Here is a 21,552-nt window from a genome sequence, read left to right as displayed (position 1 = left end):
TATTCTTTCGTTGTACTATCTTCACCACCTCTTGGTCATTTCTTCATATCAGTCACGTCTTTAATCCACACTCCACTTTCTACATCACCTTACAAAATCACTAACAGTCTGCCCATCCCGGTAAGGCGTTACCCTGCAGATACAAAGCCATTCAATTTCATACACAGCCAGCCTGGAGTGGCAGAAGACATGTTCTCTAAAAGCCTAGATATTTCCAGAAAACTTTTGCTAACAGCCAGTCACCATTCCCTGAGAAGAATGTGCTAATTTGAACACTGGAACATTTTTGCAACTTCTTTAAAACGTCATCTCAAGAGCTCCTTGAGTTTTCACGAGGAATAAAATCTCCTTCTACATCCTCCAACAAGAGCTTTAAATCCACTGCTGCTTTCAGGTAAGGTTTTCTCTGGCCAAAGGCACAAGAATTCCTCACGTTTTTATCCATCCTCTAATTACAACAGAGTAGCATTTGTCCTGGAAATATAATACAAACTCACAGATTATATCACCCAAATCATTATTTTTTTCCCCTCACTTGTTTGGAGATAACCCCAAGCCCTAACTTGTTCTTTAACAGTTCCTACCTACTTAGGGCTAAATTAAAAACAGCATATTTGCATATAAGTAAATGCACCCCCATTTTATACTCTCACAACTTCTGGTTGATGGACACTTCACCATTTTCAAGTGAACTCAAACTTTTTTCAAGCTTCTGTGTTTTCAAGACCAACCCATGATTATATGGAAATGTGAATTTCACATTTCATTTTGGCTTTTAAAGTAAGGCAGAAACCTTTAAGTGAAGTTTAGAGCTGTGCAGAAAAGTCTGTAAATACGTGAATGTTTAGAAAACAAAGATCAAAAGAACCAGCAAATATATGTATAAATATATTTTTAATCTATCTCAGTATTCCTCAATCTGTCTCATGCCCCAGATTAGAAAATCTGTCTGCAGAGGAAGAAATCTTATAGAAGTTTATAAAAAAGAGGTATGGCAAGCTATGAGGATGTCAACATGTCCACAGCTTCCCCTCGTCAGTGTGGACTGTGCTACATTCATCCGCAGAGCTGCTGATTTGCAAGGAGGCTGGATAAGACTTTCCTCAGGAATCGTTAGTAATGGAATTCACTCTGTGCTTGTTTGGCCATTTGTGCACCTTGAGGATAGGCTCTCAAGTACGAGGGAGGAAAGGGGCTGCAGGGCTTCTGTTATGGTAATGTTCGAATGGGAGACTTCTAATGTACTACATCTGCAAATGGGTATTTACTGACCAGATGAGTTTCACCATGAAAATTAAACCATGTAAAAGCATAAGAAAGCACAGGTGGTCTCTCTCTTAACATACAACCAGAAACACAGATCACTGTAATTCAGTTCATTGCAGACCATTATAAACAGAAATGAAGAACAGAGAGAAACAGAGTTAAACATGAAACACAAAATCCGCCTCTTCAGTTCTGCACCAATTTGTACCTACTAAGCACTGCTGACTGCAGGACCTTCAGATCATCTACAGCATTTCACTGTTTCATCAAGGGGTAACCTGTGAACTGCAATTTGGTGTAGCTGCATTTGAAGAAAATAAGTCTTAAACTCTTGCTATTAAAAGCCCAGCCAACCTAATAATGCATATATACACGAGAAAGAAAGCATTTGACATTCTCTGAATAAACTACTGTTTCAAGGCTGAGCATTTTAGTCTTTAGTAAACTTAATTTGAAATTTACTTCACTGTATAAATTCAATAGTTAAATGTTATGATCTGTTCTACCTTTTTGAGATGACGGGTGAACTCTCTTTGAATAATACGTCTTACACAAATGTGGTTCTCAGCTTCTCTGAAGTCCATGGTCAGGTTAACTCTTTCCATAAAGCACCTAAAAGTAAAGTCATTGTGGATAACAAGTTGTACTAAATACAGTTGTAACGTGAAGAATTTCACTACATAACAAATAAATTTTGACTAAACACACACTTTAATGGGATGGTGTGCCATGTTCTTCCAACCTACTGTCTGTTCCACAGAATCCTTCATCTTCCTCACAAGAATTCAAAGAGACAAGAAATAGAACAAACAAACAAAAAAGAAGCCTAACAAAAACCTCTAGATAATAGGGTCACTGAGGAGTTATCTTGGATTGTAGCACTGTATTTCCTTCTGACATGCTATAGCCCACTGTATTAAATCACAACCAATGTTTATATTGTATAACTTTGATACAGATCAGATACTGTCATAGCTCTGGCATTTTAATCAGCCTAGGCTGTTTCCATTTCTTCTTGCGATAACGATTCTGTCATCAAAAGTAGTATTAAATAAGATTATGAGACAGCAGATGGCATCACTTAGTTATCTTTAATTGTTGTACACTGACCATTTACTATAAAGCATAATCTATTTTCAAAGATTCTTAAGTGGAACTCTACGGACAGCATAGGCATACCAAAAAACAAAATGTCACCATTTTCTCATAAAATCATAGAATAGTTTGGATTGGAAGGGACCTTAAAGACCTACTAATTCCAATCCCCCTGCCATGGGCAGGGACACCTCCCACCAGACCAGGGTGCTCTAAGTCCCATCCAGCCTGGCCTTGAACACCTCCAGGGATGGGGCATCCACAGCTTCTCTGGGCAGCCTGTGCCAGGGCCTCACCACCCTCTACGTAAAGAATTTCTTCCTAATACCTAATCTAAACCTACCCTCTTTTAGTTTAAAGCCATTACCCCTTGTCCTGTCACTACCCTCCCTGGCAGAGTCCCTCCTCAGCTTTCCTCTAGGCCCCCTTTAGGTACTGGAAGGCCACTGTAAGGTCTCCCCGGAGCCTTCTCTTCTTCAGGCTGAACGAACTCTATTTCACCTGTCTGGTTGCCTTGATCTCTACTTAGTTTTATGCTGGCATCTTAAAGCAGATGTTGTTTACCACACCTATGGCTGCCTTTCTTCAGTTCCCTGGGCACTTCTGAGCCCCTCGGTAAGCCTCCCACACGCCATCAGCTGAAGCCACTTGTATCTTCACAAGACCACATAGAGTAATGGCTGGCTTTAAGAAATCTGGCAGATGTGACTACAGCTTAGTGGTAATTTATAAACTCCTTTCCTCATCTCTTCCCACTGGGATCTCTATTAGAGCCACATCACTCTGTCGGGCACAAATTCACGAAGTATTTTGAAATACCAGTAGGAGAGCTGCCCATTCAACAAACTGGAACTCGACAAACATGGTGAATGCTAAAAAAGTTCTTCATGCCCATTCAGCATCACATGGGAAATAACAGCCCTCATGAAAACAGAGTTGGGTCTAACAGGATCTGCTACTCAGCCTCCTTTTGGTAATCTCTCTCCTCATCTAGTTGTTAGAACAATATGAAAAAAAAAAAAAAGCAGAGAAATTTCCTTTGTGTTTTCAGATGATATAACGATTTGAAAAGGTAAACTATAAAAACAAAGGCATCCATGCACAGCCTCAAACCACTGTACAGAAAAATGGGAATTTGGAGGAGGCAATGTACTAAGTTATTTTCTGATTACTTTTCAGAAGAATAACAAAAGCATTATGTTCCACTCAGGGTATTCAGAAAGTAGCTGTCACTGTCATTTGTAGGTGTTACACTCAGAGTACATCATGAAAAAGTGGTGTGTTTTTCCACATGCCATCCTGCTAGAACAAATGCAAGCAGGCACACTGAGGGTCTCGAGCTTGAGAAGCCATTAGGGAGCAGCTGGATGGCCTCAGCAGCCTACACAATGGCGTTTATACATTCAAATACGGTAGGTAGCCCATGGTGGAAATCTAGTCCACAAGTGGTGCTGTGCTGGTCGATCCCTGGTGGCATTGCCAGCTGATCCCTCCTGATCCATGCACTGATCTGCAGCGTGCCAAGGCAAGCAGCAGAAAGGGCACTTCGAACCCTGTGCGACAGGGACAGCCATGGGAAATGGGGAAAGGACAATACAGAGGAGGGAAGTGGCAAGCCAGAGCACTGGAGAAAAACCATCTCTCTCTTCCTTGCCCACACATACACAGCTCTGTTTTTCTTTACCCACTCCTAACCTTTTCTCCGGTCTTGCCTTTCAAAAAGCTATTCAAAGAGCCATGCTATTTGTACTGCATGAACTCGGAGATGGCAACCTTACAGAACGTTTTGCAATTCTTTGCAGGGTTGCTGGCGGTTTCTCCTTGCTCAATGGATAAGTGCAAGTACCCACCAGCATGTGTGCTTAGTATTTATTGTGCATTCAGTGGCAGCCAGGAGTTTGACCTGGAGATCTTCTGCCTGCAGTATGGGACTTCCAGTAAGAAATGCATTCTCAAAACCAACAAGGCTAAGTAGCCTGTGAAGCTATAGATTTCTTCAGAAAAGAAAAAATGACTACAGAGACTACTGAAAACAAACATTGCAACTAGCAAACAGGTTATAAAATCTTTTGACCTAAATATTTTTCTCCCTTGGTGTTCAAAGCAGCACACTAGCAGTACAGTACCAAGGCTTTCATTCTTTTTCTGCTCTAACCCAGGCAGGAAACATGCTTTTTCAGCCACAGTGAGCATGCTGTTGTACTTCTGAAAAACAAACAGAGCTCTGAAGAGCTGTGAAGAGCAGAGGCAGGAGGGAAGAAGTAAATCTCTTATTAATAAATTACAGAACCATCCCCAAATCTTTATTCTTTCTATGGAAGTCACCTTTTCAAATGCTGGCACTCTGTACTTTAGGTAGCACCTTTTCTTTTTTTCTTTAATTTTTTTCTAAGGGTTATTTTTTTTTCCCAACCTGGCAGTAATACAAATTGAATGTCCTTTTTTCTCCATAATACAATGAATCACACATACGTTTTTAACAAAAACATAAAGCCAAAGCAGAAGCACCATTACCAGTAGTGTCACGACACCCGATGTTCACTCATTGTACCCATATGCTTTCTGCTGAGTCAGTTTTGAAATACCAACCAGTTGAAAAGGTATTAGACAGAAGATACACAACTAGATGTCACTGACTAGCCTGTAACGTTATTCATAGCAAATATCACTACCATAATGAAAAAAGTCATCTGACACCATTGCCCACGTTAACAGAGGTTAGCCTCAACTGCTCCTGCCTTGTGCTGTCTTTAAGCCACAGGTGATATGAACCCAGAAACTCAAAAACACAAGGCACCCGGTTATTAACTCAGGAGGTCCACACTCGGTGTCAGAAGTGATGTTGGGCAGACTTTTTAGATTTTAGGTGAGTCTAAAGCTGCACACAGAGGTATAGCAGGGCTTTCTAAAACAGAAGCCAGCAAGGTGTCTATAGCCTAGTCAAATCAGTGGCTACTAGCTCAGCGTTTAAACACTGTAAAATACCACTGAGAATTTACCACACATTTATGTGCCCAGAATACCTGGCCTCCAGATACACGTGAACTGAAGCCCCTTGGACTTCCTGAATACTTTTGGTCAGTTTTAGCTGATACTTTTGTAGCAGGAAAAAAATATTTTCTAAGCCATTCTGCCTCATTGGATGGATTTTAAGGAATCTAAATCTTACAATCTCTGATTATAATCAAACTACCTGTTATATTCCTAATGCAGAAAGAAGCATACAGATACAGAGAAAAACATTTTCTAAATGTTTTTTACAGGGAAAGTTACATAGACATGGGTGCATTATTTCAGACTCAATTATAGCAAGTTTTTGAGCTAACCTATGTACATAAAGCATTATATTCTCCCCAGCTAGCTTCTTAAAAGGATAATCAGGTCTCCAGAACTCCGCTAATTCTAACAAGAAATCTATACAGGATTCACTTGCCTTCCTGCACATTCAAGATTATTTCCTTCACGAATCTTCTTCCTCCTCTTCTGAACTAGTCTTCCCAGCTAAATTCAGATTTTAAATAAGCAGTGAGAATGGTTGGTTTCCCAAGTGAATAACAAACTACTTACACTTTTATCCCAGTCTCAGCTGTCCTAGTTGGTTTGCAGGTACTCATGTAGCAATTGTTAATGAATTGGTTATCTCCGCACTTCCTCTAACAGGGTACAACCCTGAAAAACCGAAGAATTACCTCCTTCTGTCTGTCTTTCGCAGTGCTTTTAAACTGGTGGTGGGAGGGGCGGAAAGTCTCCCTATCTCGTTGTGTTAGGAAAGAGAAAATTCCCATCAAAAGTGACTCACCAACATTAATCATATATATATACCAGATTGAAAGGCACTCAGAACATGAGGACTGAATCCCATTCTCAGTTAAGCAAATTAGAAGCAAATTGCTCAGCACTGTCGTATTAACTGCCATATCTGTACAATTTTACACAATGGAGTTGATGAATATGAATTTATTGTTTCTAGTATTGGACTCCTAGAGAGCGCTTCTGAATCTTTCAGAAGAACAAACAGTGAGTAACATGCAGCTCCTGTTATTCTGAAATAGACAAATAGCAATACAAAGATTTTTCTATATAAGATGCTTACTTCACTTACCACCTGTTTTATGCATTAGAATAAATATCCTTATTGAGTAACCAAGCAGATGCATAACAGAATCTTCAGCAAACAAGTTACACTGCAGCTTGAAATACTGAAGCTTGTTTCCTAACGACTGGGAATACCATGCATTATTTTTTATTATTCAATAATACTAAATCCAAGTAAAAAATTTAAAGGGTACTGTTTAGATTCAAGACTATTCCTACAGTTAAATGTTGAGGATAAGAGGATTAAAGAAAAAGAGAAAAATAAAATGACTTCACAATCATCTCTTGAAATGTAGCTTGAGAATGAGAGGATTTGTTTTCTTACTGAGAAAAAGAAACACAACTGTAAGTAATTTTAGGAATATACACACCCTATTGAATCTACAAATCAGGGTTTTTTCCCATTCGTACTATGCATGCAATAATGCTGTATATTCTTCACAAATTGGACACAGACTTTTGCCTCTCTGGTGTTTTTGCTGATGTTTTTAACTTCACCTGATATTAACCTTCCAGCTCCCACAGGACTACACTCGGAACTACATATGAAGCATATTCTATTAGCAATAAAAACAGCATAATTATAAAAAAGTGAACAATACTCTTATTTTTCAGGGTAGTATTCCAATACACAACAACTAGATTATGATCTGTCACATTCCTGTAAATTCAGGATAAGTTTAGCGTTGCTCGAACTAGCTCAAATCTTGGCATAGAAGAAACCAAGGTCTCACTACAATACAGCACTTGAGCTACTGCTGAGTTAATGATTTCTATTGACATTTAATTATAGCGTGTTTCCTGAAGCTAAGGCACAGCTTTAGCATAAGCAGGGCTACTCTGAGTAAGAGACTTAGCCTGTTCAAATCAACACTCATGTGACAAATAGCTTTAATATGTAGCAATGTGTAACACGGAAAAATGGCTGTGGATGTAAATTTAGTTCCTTACTATGAGTTTACACAACCGAGAAAAAAAATACCATTATAAATAATAAAAATACTTAAGTGCATCCTACTTCAGTTTCGCAAACATAAGAGCAAAGTAGTCAAATTTCCTTCTGAGTAAATGTTTCAGTATCAGAGACCTGGACAAAATTGGTGTTTGCTATACTTAATGCATTTCTACATCTCTACAGGAAATGCTTGTGTGACTTCAAAAATCAGACTGTTCTAGTTCCTCATTCAACAAAAGAGCTTGCTGCTTTGGAGACACAGTATGAGCTGCTTCTGGTGGTCCCCTTCTCAAATCTTGTAAGTCCCCTTCCCAAATCTTGTAAGTAAGACTCCAGAAACGAGCAAAATAATAATCTTGCTCTCTATGGCTGACATGAAGTATGTATTTTCACATAAATATTTTGCCTCAAAATTGTCTTACAAACATTCACTTGGTGAAGCTCTTTGAGGTGGGTTGCTGATGAGGTCCCATCCCTCAAAACCCAACCAAACCAAACCACAAACAGTGGCTTGAGCTGGTCATCCCAAAATTGAGGTACCCCAAACCAATACTCACTGCTGAGAAACTTGGCTTTGCCTTTACATCATTCAAGAAGATAATTCAGAAAGCTGAATCCCCAAAGTGACTTTGATGCCACATTTAAATGATCCCTAGTCAGTAGACAAATTAAATAATAAGAAAAAAAACTAACAAACAACAACAAAAATAAACAAACAAAGAAACAAGTGAACAAGTTGAAGCTACTCAGTAGGATGTGGTTGCTACAGCATCCTAGTATAGGAAGCAGCACCCCATAAGCTTCTCTCCCTGTTATATATGCACAGGAAGACAACCTTGTCTACAGGAAGCTCACATCAACCCTTCAGTAGATAGTTAACAGGTGTAATACCACAGTCATTTGTTTTACCTTCACACTTACCAATTTTCTCATATTGTTCCTGAAGGCATTTATTTTGCAGGTGCAATCACTACTTAGTAAAGCCACAAACACATTCTGATTTTTGGTGACTTGACTTTTTCCACAGTAATTAGTTTGTTTTGGTTTTGTTTGTTTGTTTGTTTTACATATTTAAAATGAAGCACTCCATAAAAAGTGCTAGAGTTGCTGTTTTCCCTGAAGAATAGGTCTACTTTCTCTGGATAAAGATTTTGCATAGTAAAAAACAAGGAAGACTGGTGATAGAGGGGTAATTGCTATTGATGGGCTTAATGCCATGTTGCCGTAATTAAGTGAATAAGAGGGTGCAAGACCTCGAAAAAGTCACATTAATGGTGTGGAAAAGTTCAGACTAAGAAATACCAGTGTGGTTGTTAAAGCAGATCCTGTAAAAAGAAAATCAGAAGATCTTGCTCAATTTAGAGAGCAAGAAGAATGAATAGGCTTGATTTTATTTTAAAAATGAGCTTCTCTGCTCTTTTCTGTGCTAAGTGTTAGAAATCAAATGGGAATTACAACATTTGAGATGTGACTAGTTAAGACAAATCAGCTATGACTAGTTTGTGGCAACATATGTAGCATATTGAATCCACAGAGAGCAGAGGGAACCCATCCATGTTCCTGCGAAGTCCCTAGCTCTCAGCAATTGCTCCAATTTGCACGTGGGAAGGCAAAGGCAAAGAGTTTGGGTTAGATGCCTAAAAGGGGCTGATTATAGGCTTTTAAATTTAGGCCACTTAAGCCTACAAAGACTTTCCGAAAGGCTGTATGCTTACAGGACAGAGAGGTATGCATGCTGTAATCCAGGAACATGGAAATAGGCCTCTCTTTTATAGAGGAGCCTGATGGCCACAACAGATGTAGGAATACATTTGGGGTGTGTGTGTAGGTTTAAGACAGATGAGGAGGTCTCCTGTCTCAGAGTGTTCTTTAATCTAGTGTCTTGTAGCTTTTCCAAGAAACTGGAGTTTGAACCGCCTGCCAGGTCACACTGGAGAATGGTGAACCTGAGTTTTCTGGGTCTCAAGTGGCTCTGCCTGGCACACTGGCTGGCCTCTGCTATGGCACCTGCTTTTTCCTTTCCACTGCACTCTGAGGTTAGGCACACAGTCAAGGCTACATATTGCCCTCCAGAAAATGCCAAGTATTTGAAAAGGCTGTGTTATGGCTTTGCAGTTTGACGCCTCCCTCCCTATTTCAATTTAGTCCCAAAGGTCAAAAGAGAACCATTTGCAGAGGCAGAAGTCCATCACCAACCTCATGTGGAGCCCATTCACTGACTGAGTGCGCAGTTCAAAACTCAGGGCTTTTTCCTTTGTCTTCTCCACATCTTACAGCAACGTTTATGACATGGGTTGAAATCTGTGTGAAGGTTTTCATACTAGATTTCAAGTATGTTTCTATACTCCTGTGACTCTGTTTCCTTTTCGTTGTTTGCTTAGACATGTACTTAGGTAATGCACGCTATAAATAAAACAGATGCCTTTGAAGAAGGACTCAAATGCTCAGGAAGCCCTTTGCAGTTTGAGGTTCACTGTTTCCTCTTCAGCTTAATCTAACATGTTGGCTTGTTAGAAGATGTATGGCGCTTCAGATAGTTTCTATTAGTCCTACAAAGACGATTTCACTCCCATTTAAACTAAAGACTTTTCACTCATTATCTGGACTTTCTGATCGATCAGAGAACAAGTCATAAATTGGTAATGTATTAATATGAACAAAATCAGAAAGAGGATGATCTAAACACAATTACGAATAATCAGGAATAACAAGTTCATCTAAATAGAAAACTCAAATTGACTCGGAGACAAGAGAAATGTTGGCAAATTCAGTAAGATTCTATCTTTCACATTTATAATTCATTTCTGTCCTTGTTATGCACACTGAAACATATGCTTGGCTTTGTGTCTGCTTAACTATAGCAGGGTCTGAGAAAATTATGTTGGTAAATAGGAATAATGACCAGTCTTGGTTCTAGTAAAACATGGAAGAAACACATGAAGGATCTTGAATTGTAGAAGTGTGTGCTGAAAGCCTGAAAGGAACAATTCACAGGCAGCTAATGAGTACCCAATATAATATTGAGTAGGAAAGCAAAGTCAGAGTCTGATAGCTATTAAGGAAAAGCAGAAAATGTAAACAAAGAGACCAAAGAAAGAAACAGGCAACAAGGAAGAAAAAACTGAAGGCATTAGAAAATGAGGAGTGCTGAAATGAGCGATCAGATGAGGGCAGGCAGGAGGGGTGGGGGGAGTCAAAGAGAGCACAAAGAGTAATGAATAATTAAAAAAAAAGTACTATTGAAAAAGAGTAAGAACATACACAAAACTTAGCAGCATGCCAAATTTTAATTATCTTTTCAATTACTAATTAGACCTTCTCACTGATTCAATGAAATTACATACTTTCAAAAGTTTTGATGTTACTTTTTTTTTTCCCCATGATCTGCTCATCACAAAGGAAAATCATAATCCCTAGGAGCAGAATGGGACATTTGCTCTAAGATAATCTCTAGTCCTTAAAATTACAGGAACCCTGATCCAACTTCTATCTTTCATTTATAAAGAAAATGGTGGAAATTTCAGTGACAGCAACGGAGTAGAATTTTACACGTCTTCACAGCAAATAAGCCTCTCTGAAAAAATAACCTAATCTAAAATGGAAATTATCTTTATTAATTTAAGATATCCTTGATTGGAATAATTGCTTCTCCGCCCACACAAGAATCAAGGAGAACGCAATCAGCAGGCATTAGCAGGCACACAGCCACATGATGCACACCAGTGCTACCTGCTACATGCACAAGTTCCGTGCATACTTACTTGAAACATCTCTGTTTCTTCCTACTAGCTTTACTGGACTGATTTCCTATTACTCAAATGCAGGCACGGTTGGCCCAGTGTCAGTGTTACCACCTGAACACCACTTTCTCTCCTTCCCTGAAGAAAAGAGCATGGGTACGGAAAGGTTAGGAGGAAAGCCAGGTATTTCCCTTGCATCCTTGTAAGCAGCAGGGATGGTTTTAGCAGGACAGAGCTGCTACTGCTAGCGCCTGCACCAATGTGCGAAGGAAGATACCTGGCACTCTGCTCCTGCTCCTTTAGGCACAGCATGGGGGGGATGCTCTGACTGCTCTCTGCAGGCTACAGAGGAAAAGCCCTTGGTACACCCTTTGCTTATGCTTTGAACCATGTGTGCTAAATCTGAAAAAGATATTAAAAAAAAAGGTGTATTGGCCATAGGAACAGTTACACATTTCTGTCTTACTGATTTTACTAAAGGTACCTCAACAGCTAGTTATCCATTTCAGGCAGTCTTCAGTCTTTTAGCTCAAATTCAGTGGGATCACAGAGAAATCAAGTACATCAAAAACTGGCCTGCTGCCAGCACTGAGCCTTTGACAGGATTCAAGCTGTAGATACTGGTGCTTACCAGGAGTAACCTGGGAAGGCATGCTTTTCCTCCCTTTTTTTCCCCCCTTTCTTTAATTTTAATAGTTAGGAATAATTATTTCAACAATTCTTAATGTTTAACTAGGAAAGAAGAAAGTAGGTGTAATCTGTAGAGATAATCTAGCATTAAATATAAATGTCATTTCAGAACAGCTGTTGTTACATATTACAGATAATTAATATTATTCTGAAGATGAACAAAATTGAATTACATCGATACGGTATGTCCATGGATCTCTGATAAATTAAACATACCTACTCACAGCTCTGTGAGAACAGAATGTTTTCCTGTATATTGTAGCAGCTCTCCAAATGCACCAAAGCAAACAGAGAGAGATTAATTGCTGTGCTCTAAAAAAGCCAAGTCTGAAAGAGACACACACCAAATGGGTTCGAATCTCAGGCAAAATGCTCCGGGTACCTAAAGTTTTGCTGGAAATGAGAGGAAAGTTCAAAGGCAAGCAAATTTCCATTTTTGCAATAGAAAGGAAAGCAGTGAGAAAATCCATCTCGTGCATTAATCTTGACATTCCCCACAAGTGACTCAGGCCGGCAGAAGAAAACATTCCCACTATCTGATGAGAAGGACGTCATGTTTCCCACACGGAACCATGGAGAAAAGCCCGAGCAGAGCTGTTTTTACTACTTTCAACCTGAGGAGTCTGTTTGCAGTTCCTTCAGCTGCTCAGAGTCTCCAACAGCAAAGAAAAATAGTTTCTATTTACAAATAAAAGTTAAACTAACCCTCACATATTTAATTAGCGTAAGTCAGAGCGTTCATAAACAATTTCCTTACGACTTATTTATTATGGTAATCCTCCGTAAAAGCATCTTAGAACCATGAGCAGCAGCAACATAGGAGAAAAACTAGTATTTCCATAGCAATACGTGTTAATACACTTAAGATATGCATACTTTACATGGTAACAAGCATAAAAAAATCCATTCAACAATGAAGTGTAGGAAATACCTGGGTAAGCTGAGAAAGCAAGCTCAGAAAGCCACCTGCAGCAACTGAACTTTGATAGTTGCTTGTGTCTGAGCCAAGCAGCTTCTTTTTCAATTAAAATCCAATTCTTTTAGGAAAGCTGAGTGCGTGCAATACTCATTAACATCGGTAAAAGCCAACGTATTCAGCAACTGGGAAAAAATAAGTTTCAAGTGTCAGGTTTGCAAAAAGGACGGTCAGTCCTGATGTTTCACTCTTAAGTACTCAACTTTCGCAAGCGAACCTACAGCGTCCCACCGGGAAGTACAGGAACTAAGCGGAGTTACGTCTGCTGCTGGTGCTTGCCGGCTGGTTTCAGCAGCTGCTTGCTCAGCACGCTGATGATTGTGAAAGCTGTCAGCTGTGAATGTCCTAACCCACATTATTTCAGAGCTAAATGACTAAAATCATTGAGAAGAGGCTCATATCATGCCAGCTCTCTGCCTGTGGCCCTTATCAGGATACAAGGGCCAACGCGGAAATTGCGAAGTTTGGACAAGCACGCAGGAGGCTGGCTGTGGCAGAGCTGTGTGCTCAGGGTGCTTGCCCAGGAGGTGAGGTGCTCCTCAGCATCACGGCCACGCACGACATCCCACCCCGCTCTCCCAGCCGCCACTGTAATGCCTACGCAGCCACGAGCTCCTTGTCCTGCCCCATGACAGGACCAAATAGCTGCTGACCTTCCAGACGAGAAGGAAGGAGAGAAACCTGACTGCCCTTCTCCCATGCTGTTACCTGCTCCCATGCTGTTACCATGCTCCCACCTGCTGTACCCCCAGAAGGGTGGGAGGAGCAGTGCGAGTGCTGCTGAGACAAGTGGGACATCGGAAACAGGTGGAGTCTGCCCAAACTACTGGGATGCATCCTAAACCCGTGACAAACATCTGAGGATGGCTGGTTTATTCACAGTCATGGATTCATTCCATGGTAGACTTCAGGAGGGTTTCAAGGCAAGCAACTAAGCACTGACATAGTAGTTAGTGTCTTCGTAAAACACATAAGGGACAGCAGAAGATCCAAAAATGCCAGTAATAAAAACCACAAAGCAAGTTAAAAAACCCTTAACCACAATGCAGGATTTGAAAAAACCCTAACCTTAACCACTCACAAAATAAGAAGGAATCAATATGAAACAACTAAATAAAACAGAACACTTACGGTAAGCAACAGATTGCAATTTATTCATCTTAAAAGTACTTCCCAATGCAGTTACTCAGCTGATTTTTTTTTTTTATTAATGTGACATGAAATTTGAATTAAGAACAATTTTTCTCTTTTTATTTATACACATGGGAACCATTTACAATTCAAGTGTGATTTTTCACTGTATGCCTGGATGACATTTACCAGTTTAAGCTGAATAGCTTTTCTGTACCAGTTTAGGTCTTTCAACTAATTGCTTTTTCACAACATAATGTATTGAGAAAGGACTGGAATTACTGAATATAATTGTATTGGCAACCAAGGAAGACAAATTATCAAGTGCAAGTATTTCAAGTTTTTAAAGTGAAGTCCCCCGTTATGAACTTATTTCCAACTTTCTTCCACTTTTCTTTATTAAATATTTTACTATTTTCTACTGGAACAGAAGAGTTGTACAAGGATATAAAATATTCTTTAAGTGTTTTCCTTCTCTCTCCATATCTTGCATATTACATCACTCACCCCACTTCACAGTTCAACTGAAAAGTTGCAATTAAAAAAAAAGTAGAGGCAAAATAAGTTAAAAGAACACCACCACAGAATATGCAACGCTTTGCAATTTCAAAGAAACAAGTTTTTCCACTTCTCACACTATGGTGATACAAATGGATGGAATTTAATTTATTAACAAATTTTCCCATCAATCTCCAGTATCTCACTGTGGCTTACAAAATCCTTTATCATGTCTTTTTTTTTTTTGCTTGCTGTTGAATTTGGCACAGACAAGGATGAAGCGTCTCCAAGCCATGACCTATTAGAAGCTTTCAAAGAAAACAAGAAAAACAACTTTTTAAAAAGTGACTTGTCTGGAAAATACAGACACTTATATGAAAAAAATAAAAAATGTTTTACTTAAATTTATTTTTTTAATAAACTCTAGCTAAGTGCTTATCTTAACCCGTCCAAAGATTACCAAGAAAATAGGATGAAAGAGTGTGAAGAGAAAGAATAACATATCAACTACCTTAATTGGACTGATGAGTTTCCAAGAATATTTTAAAAATGAATGCCTTTGGAAAACATGTCTATAACAGAGTTTAAAATATATAAAAGACTATTATAGCTATTTCAAGAGAGAATACAGCCCAGGAAAGTTTCTCTCATGTTCTTCTAACAAAGTTATAAACTCCAATAACTTGATTTCCCTCCTATTACCTGGTACTCAATAAATCCACCAAAAAAAAAAAAAAGATGGCCACATAGGTATCCATATAAATTCACTTGGTCTGCATATTTTTCTTTCACTCTGCATACAAGCTAATATGAATATTTACTAACTTTCTATAAGCACTACTCATAAATATATGGCACATTGATGTGAACTTGAGGAAGGATTACAGAAAACGTCATAAAGATATGTACTCATTTCACTAACGTCTGACAGCTTCACTATTAATGAAAGAAAATATCCAGCAACAGGAATCTTAAATTTAGCTAACCTTCACCAACAGGGCAGAAATGGTAGATCTTTGTTTAGCTTGGAGTGACTGCTGTTCTAATGCTTTAGAGAATCCCAGCCTTACCACCTCTCAAAGTCACTTGCATGCATCATCTAGCAAAACAATAATAAAGAAGGCTGTTGATCTTTAATAACTGAAGAAAATAAACTGATGCCAGACATTCTTTGCTCAGTTAAAAAAAAAAAAAGGGGGAAACTCAAACTACTGAAAAGTGGTGTGCTACCAAAAGCCAGACAGTAAAAGAAAAGGGAGAATACCCAATTCTCCTTACATGTGACATTATCCTTGGGATGGGAGAGTCCACCTTAGTTTAAAGAAGTCCAATGTATAGCGAGTTCGGACAATTGAGAATTAAGATTCATCATAATTCTTTACAGAAAGTTAACAATTGTTATTTTTTGGATCCATATTTTAAACAGTAAACTAGAATATTTATAATTTTAAATGTCAAATAAGCTTATAAGGCTGCAGATCTTACAGCAAAAGCTTTTTAAAAGAGGTCTTTAGGTATATTTCACGCTGTAGGTTTGGTTAGTAAGATACTGAAAACTTAAGACTAGAAATACTCTAGTGAAGTCTGTGGTACTACACACACTGAGTTCAGTCCCACAGAATTTTATCTTAATCTTTACTGCTGATAGTCCAAAACCGCTTATGTAACTACTTCCACGGTAGATAAAGATGAACAATATAACCCACAACCTTTATCACCATAACGAACCATTATGCACTTTTTCCATTCAATCAAGATAGACTCCTTGATCTACAAAATCTCATGGTCATCTATGAAAACATGACCCATTTGCTCCACTGCTTATTCGGGGATCTTCTCAGGCATCGTCTGACCTGCTCCTCATTGATCTTGTCCCTTTCCTTGAAAAACTTCTCTTCTAATCCACCTAATCTGCCTGGATGGGCTCTACATTCTCCTCTCCCAATTTCCTCCTTTTATTCTTCTTGATTCTCTCTGACATGCTTTCCTTTTTCTTCCTCATTTCCTCTACACCCATACTAGATACTAGCAATATACTAACAGAAAGGGACAATAACTTTGAAATCACATACATTAACTTCTCAACTAACCCCCCCAAGTACATTGCTTTCCCCGATTTTACTCTTCTTACAAAATAGCATTCATTAAGTGTTGTCTGATTTCTTCTTAGCTTGAAATAAGTGTAGACAAGACAGCTACTGCAGCATTGCCACAGGGTAAGCTCTGTGGTAAGACTGCAGCTGAGAAGCCTATGTTCACACTGCAACCCCACAGTGAATATGAAACAGTTCACCCTTGATTTTTCACGTATCATGGAGCAAGAGCATTGGTAATAGATGGTAACTACTTAACAGCTGATTTGCAGCAAACTAACATTTGGGTTTGTTTCACTGCAACTTTCTCACATTTCAAAAATGTAAATTCTTCAGGAAAAGCAGTTTTTCTCACTGTCACTTACCTATCAGGGATCTTCATAGTCAAATTTTCTATCGCTCTTAGCTGCTTTACATAGCCAGGTAAATGTAAAGGAATGATTATTGTAAGTGATAACCACAATTTTTACATCACATGTTCTCCTGCATTTTCCATTACATATCCACGATATTACATAACAAAATCTGAGACAGAGTCCGTGAAACCTCTCAAAGAGCCTTGTTTGTATTTTTTTTTAACCTTGTGCAATCTTCCTTGTCTGATAGCTGCTTTTTTTTTTTTGTAATGAAGGAGACTAAAAATTAAATAGTTTTGCCTCATTGTAAACAATGTGACAGAGATGCACTGTAAGTAGTTCAGAGCAAATAAAAGTTTAATCCCTTTTCTCCTAGGGTTCTCCCTTAATTTGAGGCTTCAGAAGTTATATGGCATGTCAGCAAAAAAAAAAAATCCTCTCTCTGACTGTGCGTATTCTGGGAAATTAGAGCAGTGCCCTGTCTTTGAATAAATCTTTACCTTTTCAATCTGCACAGTTCTTGGTATCTTTTCAGCTATACACACACAGAGTAATGTGACTTTACCATAACAGCTGGCTTGACTATCATAAATAATTGACAAGAGTTAAACAAACTCCTTAGAACACAAAGTTCAGGATGACATGGAGACTCCCCACAACTACCCCACCTGACAGCAAGACGACTTCACCCTCAGATACCACAGCAGCTGCTAGTCCCCATAGCCCAGAAGGTCCATGAGAAAATTGTGAGGTAGCAGCTCAAGTAAATATTTTGAATGTCGCATTCACACGGAACATAACTGGGCAGTTGGGTGCATGACTGTAATTAAAGTTATTCTGAAGAGATGCAAGTTTTATTAAAGTAAATGCTTTATTCTTCCCTGTCCATGAAAACTCCATGACTAATATGTAGCCAAATTTTCACAATTGTTCTCTCATTTCTCAAGTCGCTGAGCAACAAGCATGGAGAACATCTTTAAAGTCAGGCAGAAGACAAACAATTTACAAAGCACTTCTGACATTGCTGGCCTAAATAAGCTTGTGGTCATCTCTCAGCTCTCCTCAACCAGTATCAAAGGAGGTCGCCTGAATTTCTCTTGAGCAAGAGAAACAGCTTTCAGACTGATTCCTTCTCCCTCTTGTCTCTCAGCTCATTCCCCACTTCCCATTTGCCCTTACGTACCACATGCTGCCATTTTCTCCACATACCAAGTCTCATCTTCCCTTTAAATCCTAAACACCAGGAAATCAGCCCTCTAGCCTCTTGCTTGTGTAGGATGCCCCTGACTCTACCTCTTTTGAAACATCTCCCCTGGCATCTTGCCAAGTGCGGCAGACTGCATGCCCTAGCTTTCACAAGTCTGCCCTAGCTTTCACATCGGGCCAGGTGAGAGGAGACTGTGGGCCTGAGGGGAATGGGTCATCAACAGTTCCTCTCAAAGATGGTTAAGCAACACACATTTCTAGCACTAAACCCAATCCACATAGCTTCCCTCTGTGTGCATTCACCAGGCCCAGGGAGATAATAAGGCTGAGACAGAACAACTTCTGGTTTGGGAGGCTGTCTGGAGGAGGATTAAACAGCGAGGACAGAGCTTACTCTTGGTGCTGGGCTTCTGCCAACACAAAGGAATGGGATGAAAGGACCTGACCTCTGAAACTTGCCTGAGGATTAAATGAGCTTCTTAACATTGTGTACGAATGTAACTGTTTTGATTGTGGTTTACTGTCCTACTACACTCTAATAAAAGTTTTTCTCTCAGCATAAACCAATTACATCAACAGCCCTACGTATCTTGGGAGTGCATGCACACTTCCTGCATGAGTTTCTCCTCAGTGTGACACTGAGCTGTCACACAGCCTCCTCTTCTTACCGAGGGAAAATAATCCTCCTGGCCCACGGGCAGGTCAGGCACGTGCTGCTCACCCCAGGCAGATTCTTGCTGGACGCCACCAGGTCAATATACACAGAAACATTTCTTATTACACATAAAAACTCAGAACAGCAAGGATCCTTCAGATAAGTTGTTCTAAGATCTGATCTCAAAAACTCATTTTCTTTCCTAACATGACTGTTCTCAGTGATATCTTCTCAAAGTCCCATGTACAGTGGACAAAGGGTGGGCTCCAACAACTTTACGATAGAAAACATGGATGTGTGAGATGGTAAAAGTTGCTTTGCAGCTTCTAAGAATATTGTGAGCAATGGAGAATCAGAAGCAGATACTGTAATACTGCCTGACAGAAAATACATCACAGATAGTGATAGTCTCTGTCGTCATTTAAGATAATCTCTGTACCCAGGGTCACAAATACGTCAAAAACAGAAAACATTCTTCCTTTTCAGAACAACCCTGCAGTTTGTTACCCTAACAAAAATGTATATTGCCATAGTACACTCACAATGGGCTCCTATTGTGCTGGGTCCAGCCTCAAAAATTTATCATCGAGAAATTACTCCTCCAATCCTTATTATAGGCAAGCAATATGCAAGTAGAGCGACACGTATTTGGGCATTTATCACACATATAAAGAACACTGCTACCCCTCAAAATGCCCCATGCCTTAATTCTCAACATTACCAGGGAAGAAGCAATTCTTAAAGCAGCATCTGAATTAAAAATAAAATAAAAAATGTAGCAACTTCTGCCATCTAGATGATTTAATTGCCATATTTTAGAATAGCCTTTCTTTCACATACTAATACATGGAGTCCAGTCCTGTTAGTTATAAATACATCCAACATAAGAATAATCACATACATTGCCAGAGTAAAGAGGCTTTTGTGCCTGTGGCAAATCAGCCTTGGTCACCCTGACTGAGACACTGAGGGAACAGCTGGGAAAAGAGAGTTATAAAGTCTTCTGTAGGGAGACAATTGTGGAGTTGATAGGTCACCATTAATATCAATTTCATTCTTCTGGTGAAAAGGTGGGCTCTAGAACACAGCCACTGGCTCTAGGCAGCAGTCCCACGAGGGACAGACCACGGATCCTCCTCATTCCAAATTCAAAAAGGGCAGTGGTACTGCAACAAATCAGCCTCAGTGAACTGCTGCATATACAGGGGGATACTTGCATTTAGTAGTGAACATTTCATTCTATAACAAACTACTAATGCCTCCCCAAACATTAACAATGTGACAAGGCTAGCTGCTGATAGTTGACTAGAAACTCATTCTTTCCCAAATGGAAAGATCATCATTAAGTCCTAGCTCTTAAGATTAAATAAGAGATCAGGTTAACGTGTAGGGAGAATCACACGAGCAGAGTTCTCCATCCTATGAGTGAAGACAGCTTCCTGAAAGGTATCCTGCACATTCGGTGAGCACTAAGCGACAGAAACAAATGCAGACAAACGCTTAGTAAATATTTAAGCTACTGAGGCTACTGCCTTAGCTATGAAGAACATCTCTGTGCTCTTCTAAGGATCTTGCAAGGAGCCAGAGATGTCAAGAGCTGTCCTGAACTCCAGAAGAGCTAAGGGGCCAGAGGACTGTAAAAGAGGAAGAGAGTGAGGTATCCAAGGGCCTAATATTTTAACAGTAACAAGAAATGTGAAGCCTGCTCATCAGAAACAACCCTCCCTCACACACTGGACAGCAACAGGGAAAACCTTGCAGTAGGAACAGAAACTTTAAAAGGGGAACAAGAATGAAATTATTCTCCTCCAAAACATCCTTATCTCATTTTATATATCTATATATTTATGACCAGGCTTCACACACAGGTACTTAGCTCAGTCCAGTTCTCATACAGACTCCTCTGTAGAGGACTAATGAGTGCTAGGAGTTCAGTCCAACAACTTTGTGAACGTTACATAAGCCTAATACTGCTCAGCCTAAGGAGAAACTGCCACTGTTGGGAAACAGAGTCCCCTAAATCATTAATCATTTCTACATCAGCATATACAGCACTGGCACATTCCTTTCTCTTGTGCATTTCCAAAGGCATACATTCACAGCCCAGAACAGGGCTACAAAGAGATGATAAAGCACCTCAGCCTATAAAACAGAGAGGAGCTGGCTAATAGACTGGTTCTGAGGTACATCCAAGACGAGAGGGGAAAAAAAGAAAAAAAAGGACTCCTTCCCCTTTCCTGCTGAAAGGCTCAACACTCTGCTCCTTCTTCCCTTTCACTGAGTGGCAGTGGTTGGTCCAGTTGGTTTTATCTCAGCTGCTTCAGGTACACATAACTCATCACAGTAGTCTGTGGTTAGGAGACACTACCAGTTTTACTTGTGAACTTACTACCAATATAAACACTTTCTAAATCTCATTTTGGTCCAAAAAGCATGTGGAGTTCAATCTGCTAGTTTCCAGAAGTTATTAAATATTTATAATTCCAAGTGCATAAACTCGGGAATTTCTTTTTTCAATTCCTTATCCAGTTGCTACTGTGTTAGACCGCCTATTGATGAATAGCAAGAGGCAAGTTTAACTCTTCACTATTTTGGTGAACATTTGAAGCAAAACAAGAAATTGTTTGGGTCTTTGCATTGACCAAACTCACAACAACATGCATTTTTCAGGACTACAGTACCATTATAAGCCTAAAAATGACTAAATCTTTTAAACGCTGTTTAAGTGCTGCTATGAGATAAAAGTATCTGCTGGAAGCAAGTAAGGGGAAAAAAATACACAGGATTTGTGTATTT

General features: G+C 39.4%; 1 protein-coding gene across 6 annotated transcripts in view; it reads right to left on the bottom strand.

The window, feature by feature from the left end:
• ARHGAP6 (Rho GTPase activating protein 6) overlaps positions 1 to 21,552 on the bottom strand; it is a 162,636-nt gene that overhangs the window by 118,071 nt on the left and 23,013 nt on the right. For 2 of the 6 annotated variants that reach the window (XM_035542160.2, XM_050713586.1), the window contains exon 2: positions 1,773 to 1,878. The exons of 3 other annotated variants lie outside the window; for them this stretch is intronic. In XM_035542160.2, coding sequence (XP_035398053.1) covers positions 1,773 to 1,871 — 99 coding nt within the window. In that variant the 5' untranslated portion in view covers positions 1,872 to 1,878. Of the gene's footprint in view, positions 1 to 1,772; positions 1,879 to 5,928; positions 6,081 to 21,552 lie in introns of those variants that run through there. One more of the 6 variants, XM_050713585.1, reaches the window with a different exon arrangement.

Source organism: Cygnus atratus, chromosome 1 (assembly GCF_013377495.2).
Source record: "Cygnus atratus isolate AKBS03 ecotype Queensland, Australia chromosome 1, CAtr_DNAZoo_HiC_assembly, whole genome shotgun sequence".
Lineage (NCBI taxonomy): Eukaryota > Metazoa > Chordata > Aves > Anseriformes > Anatidae > Cygnus > Cygnus atratus.
The sequence above is the reverse complement of the archived record's forward strand: the minus strand, read 5'-3'. Positions and strand labels throughout refer to the sequence as shown.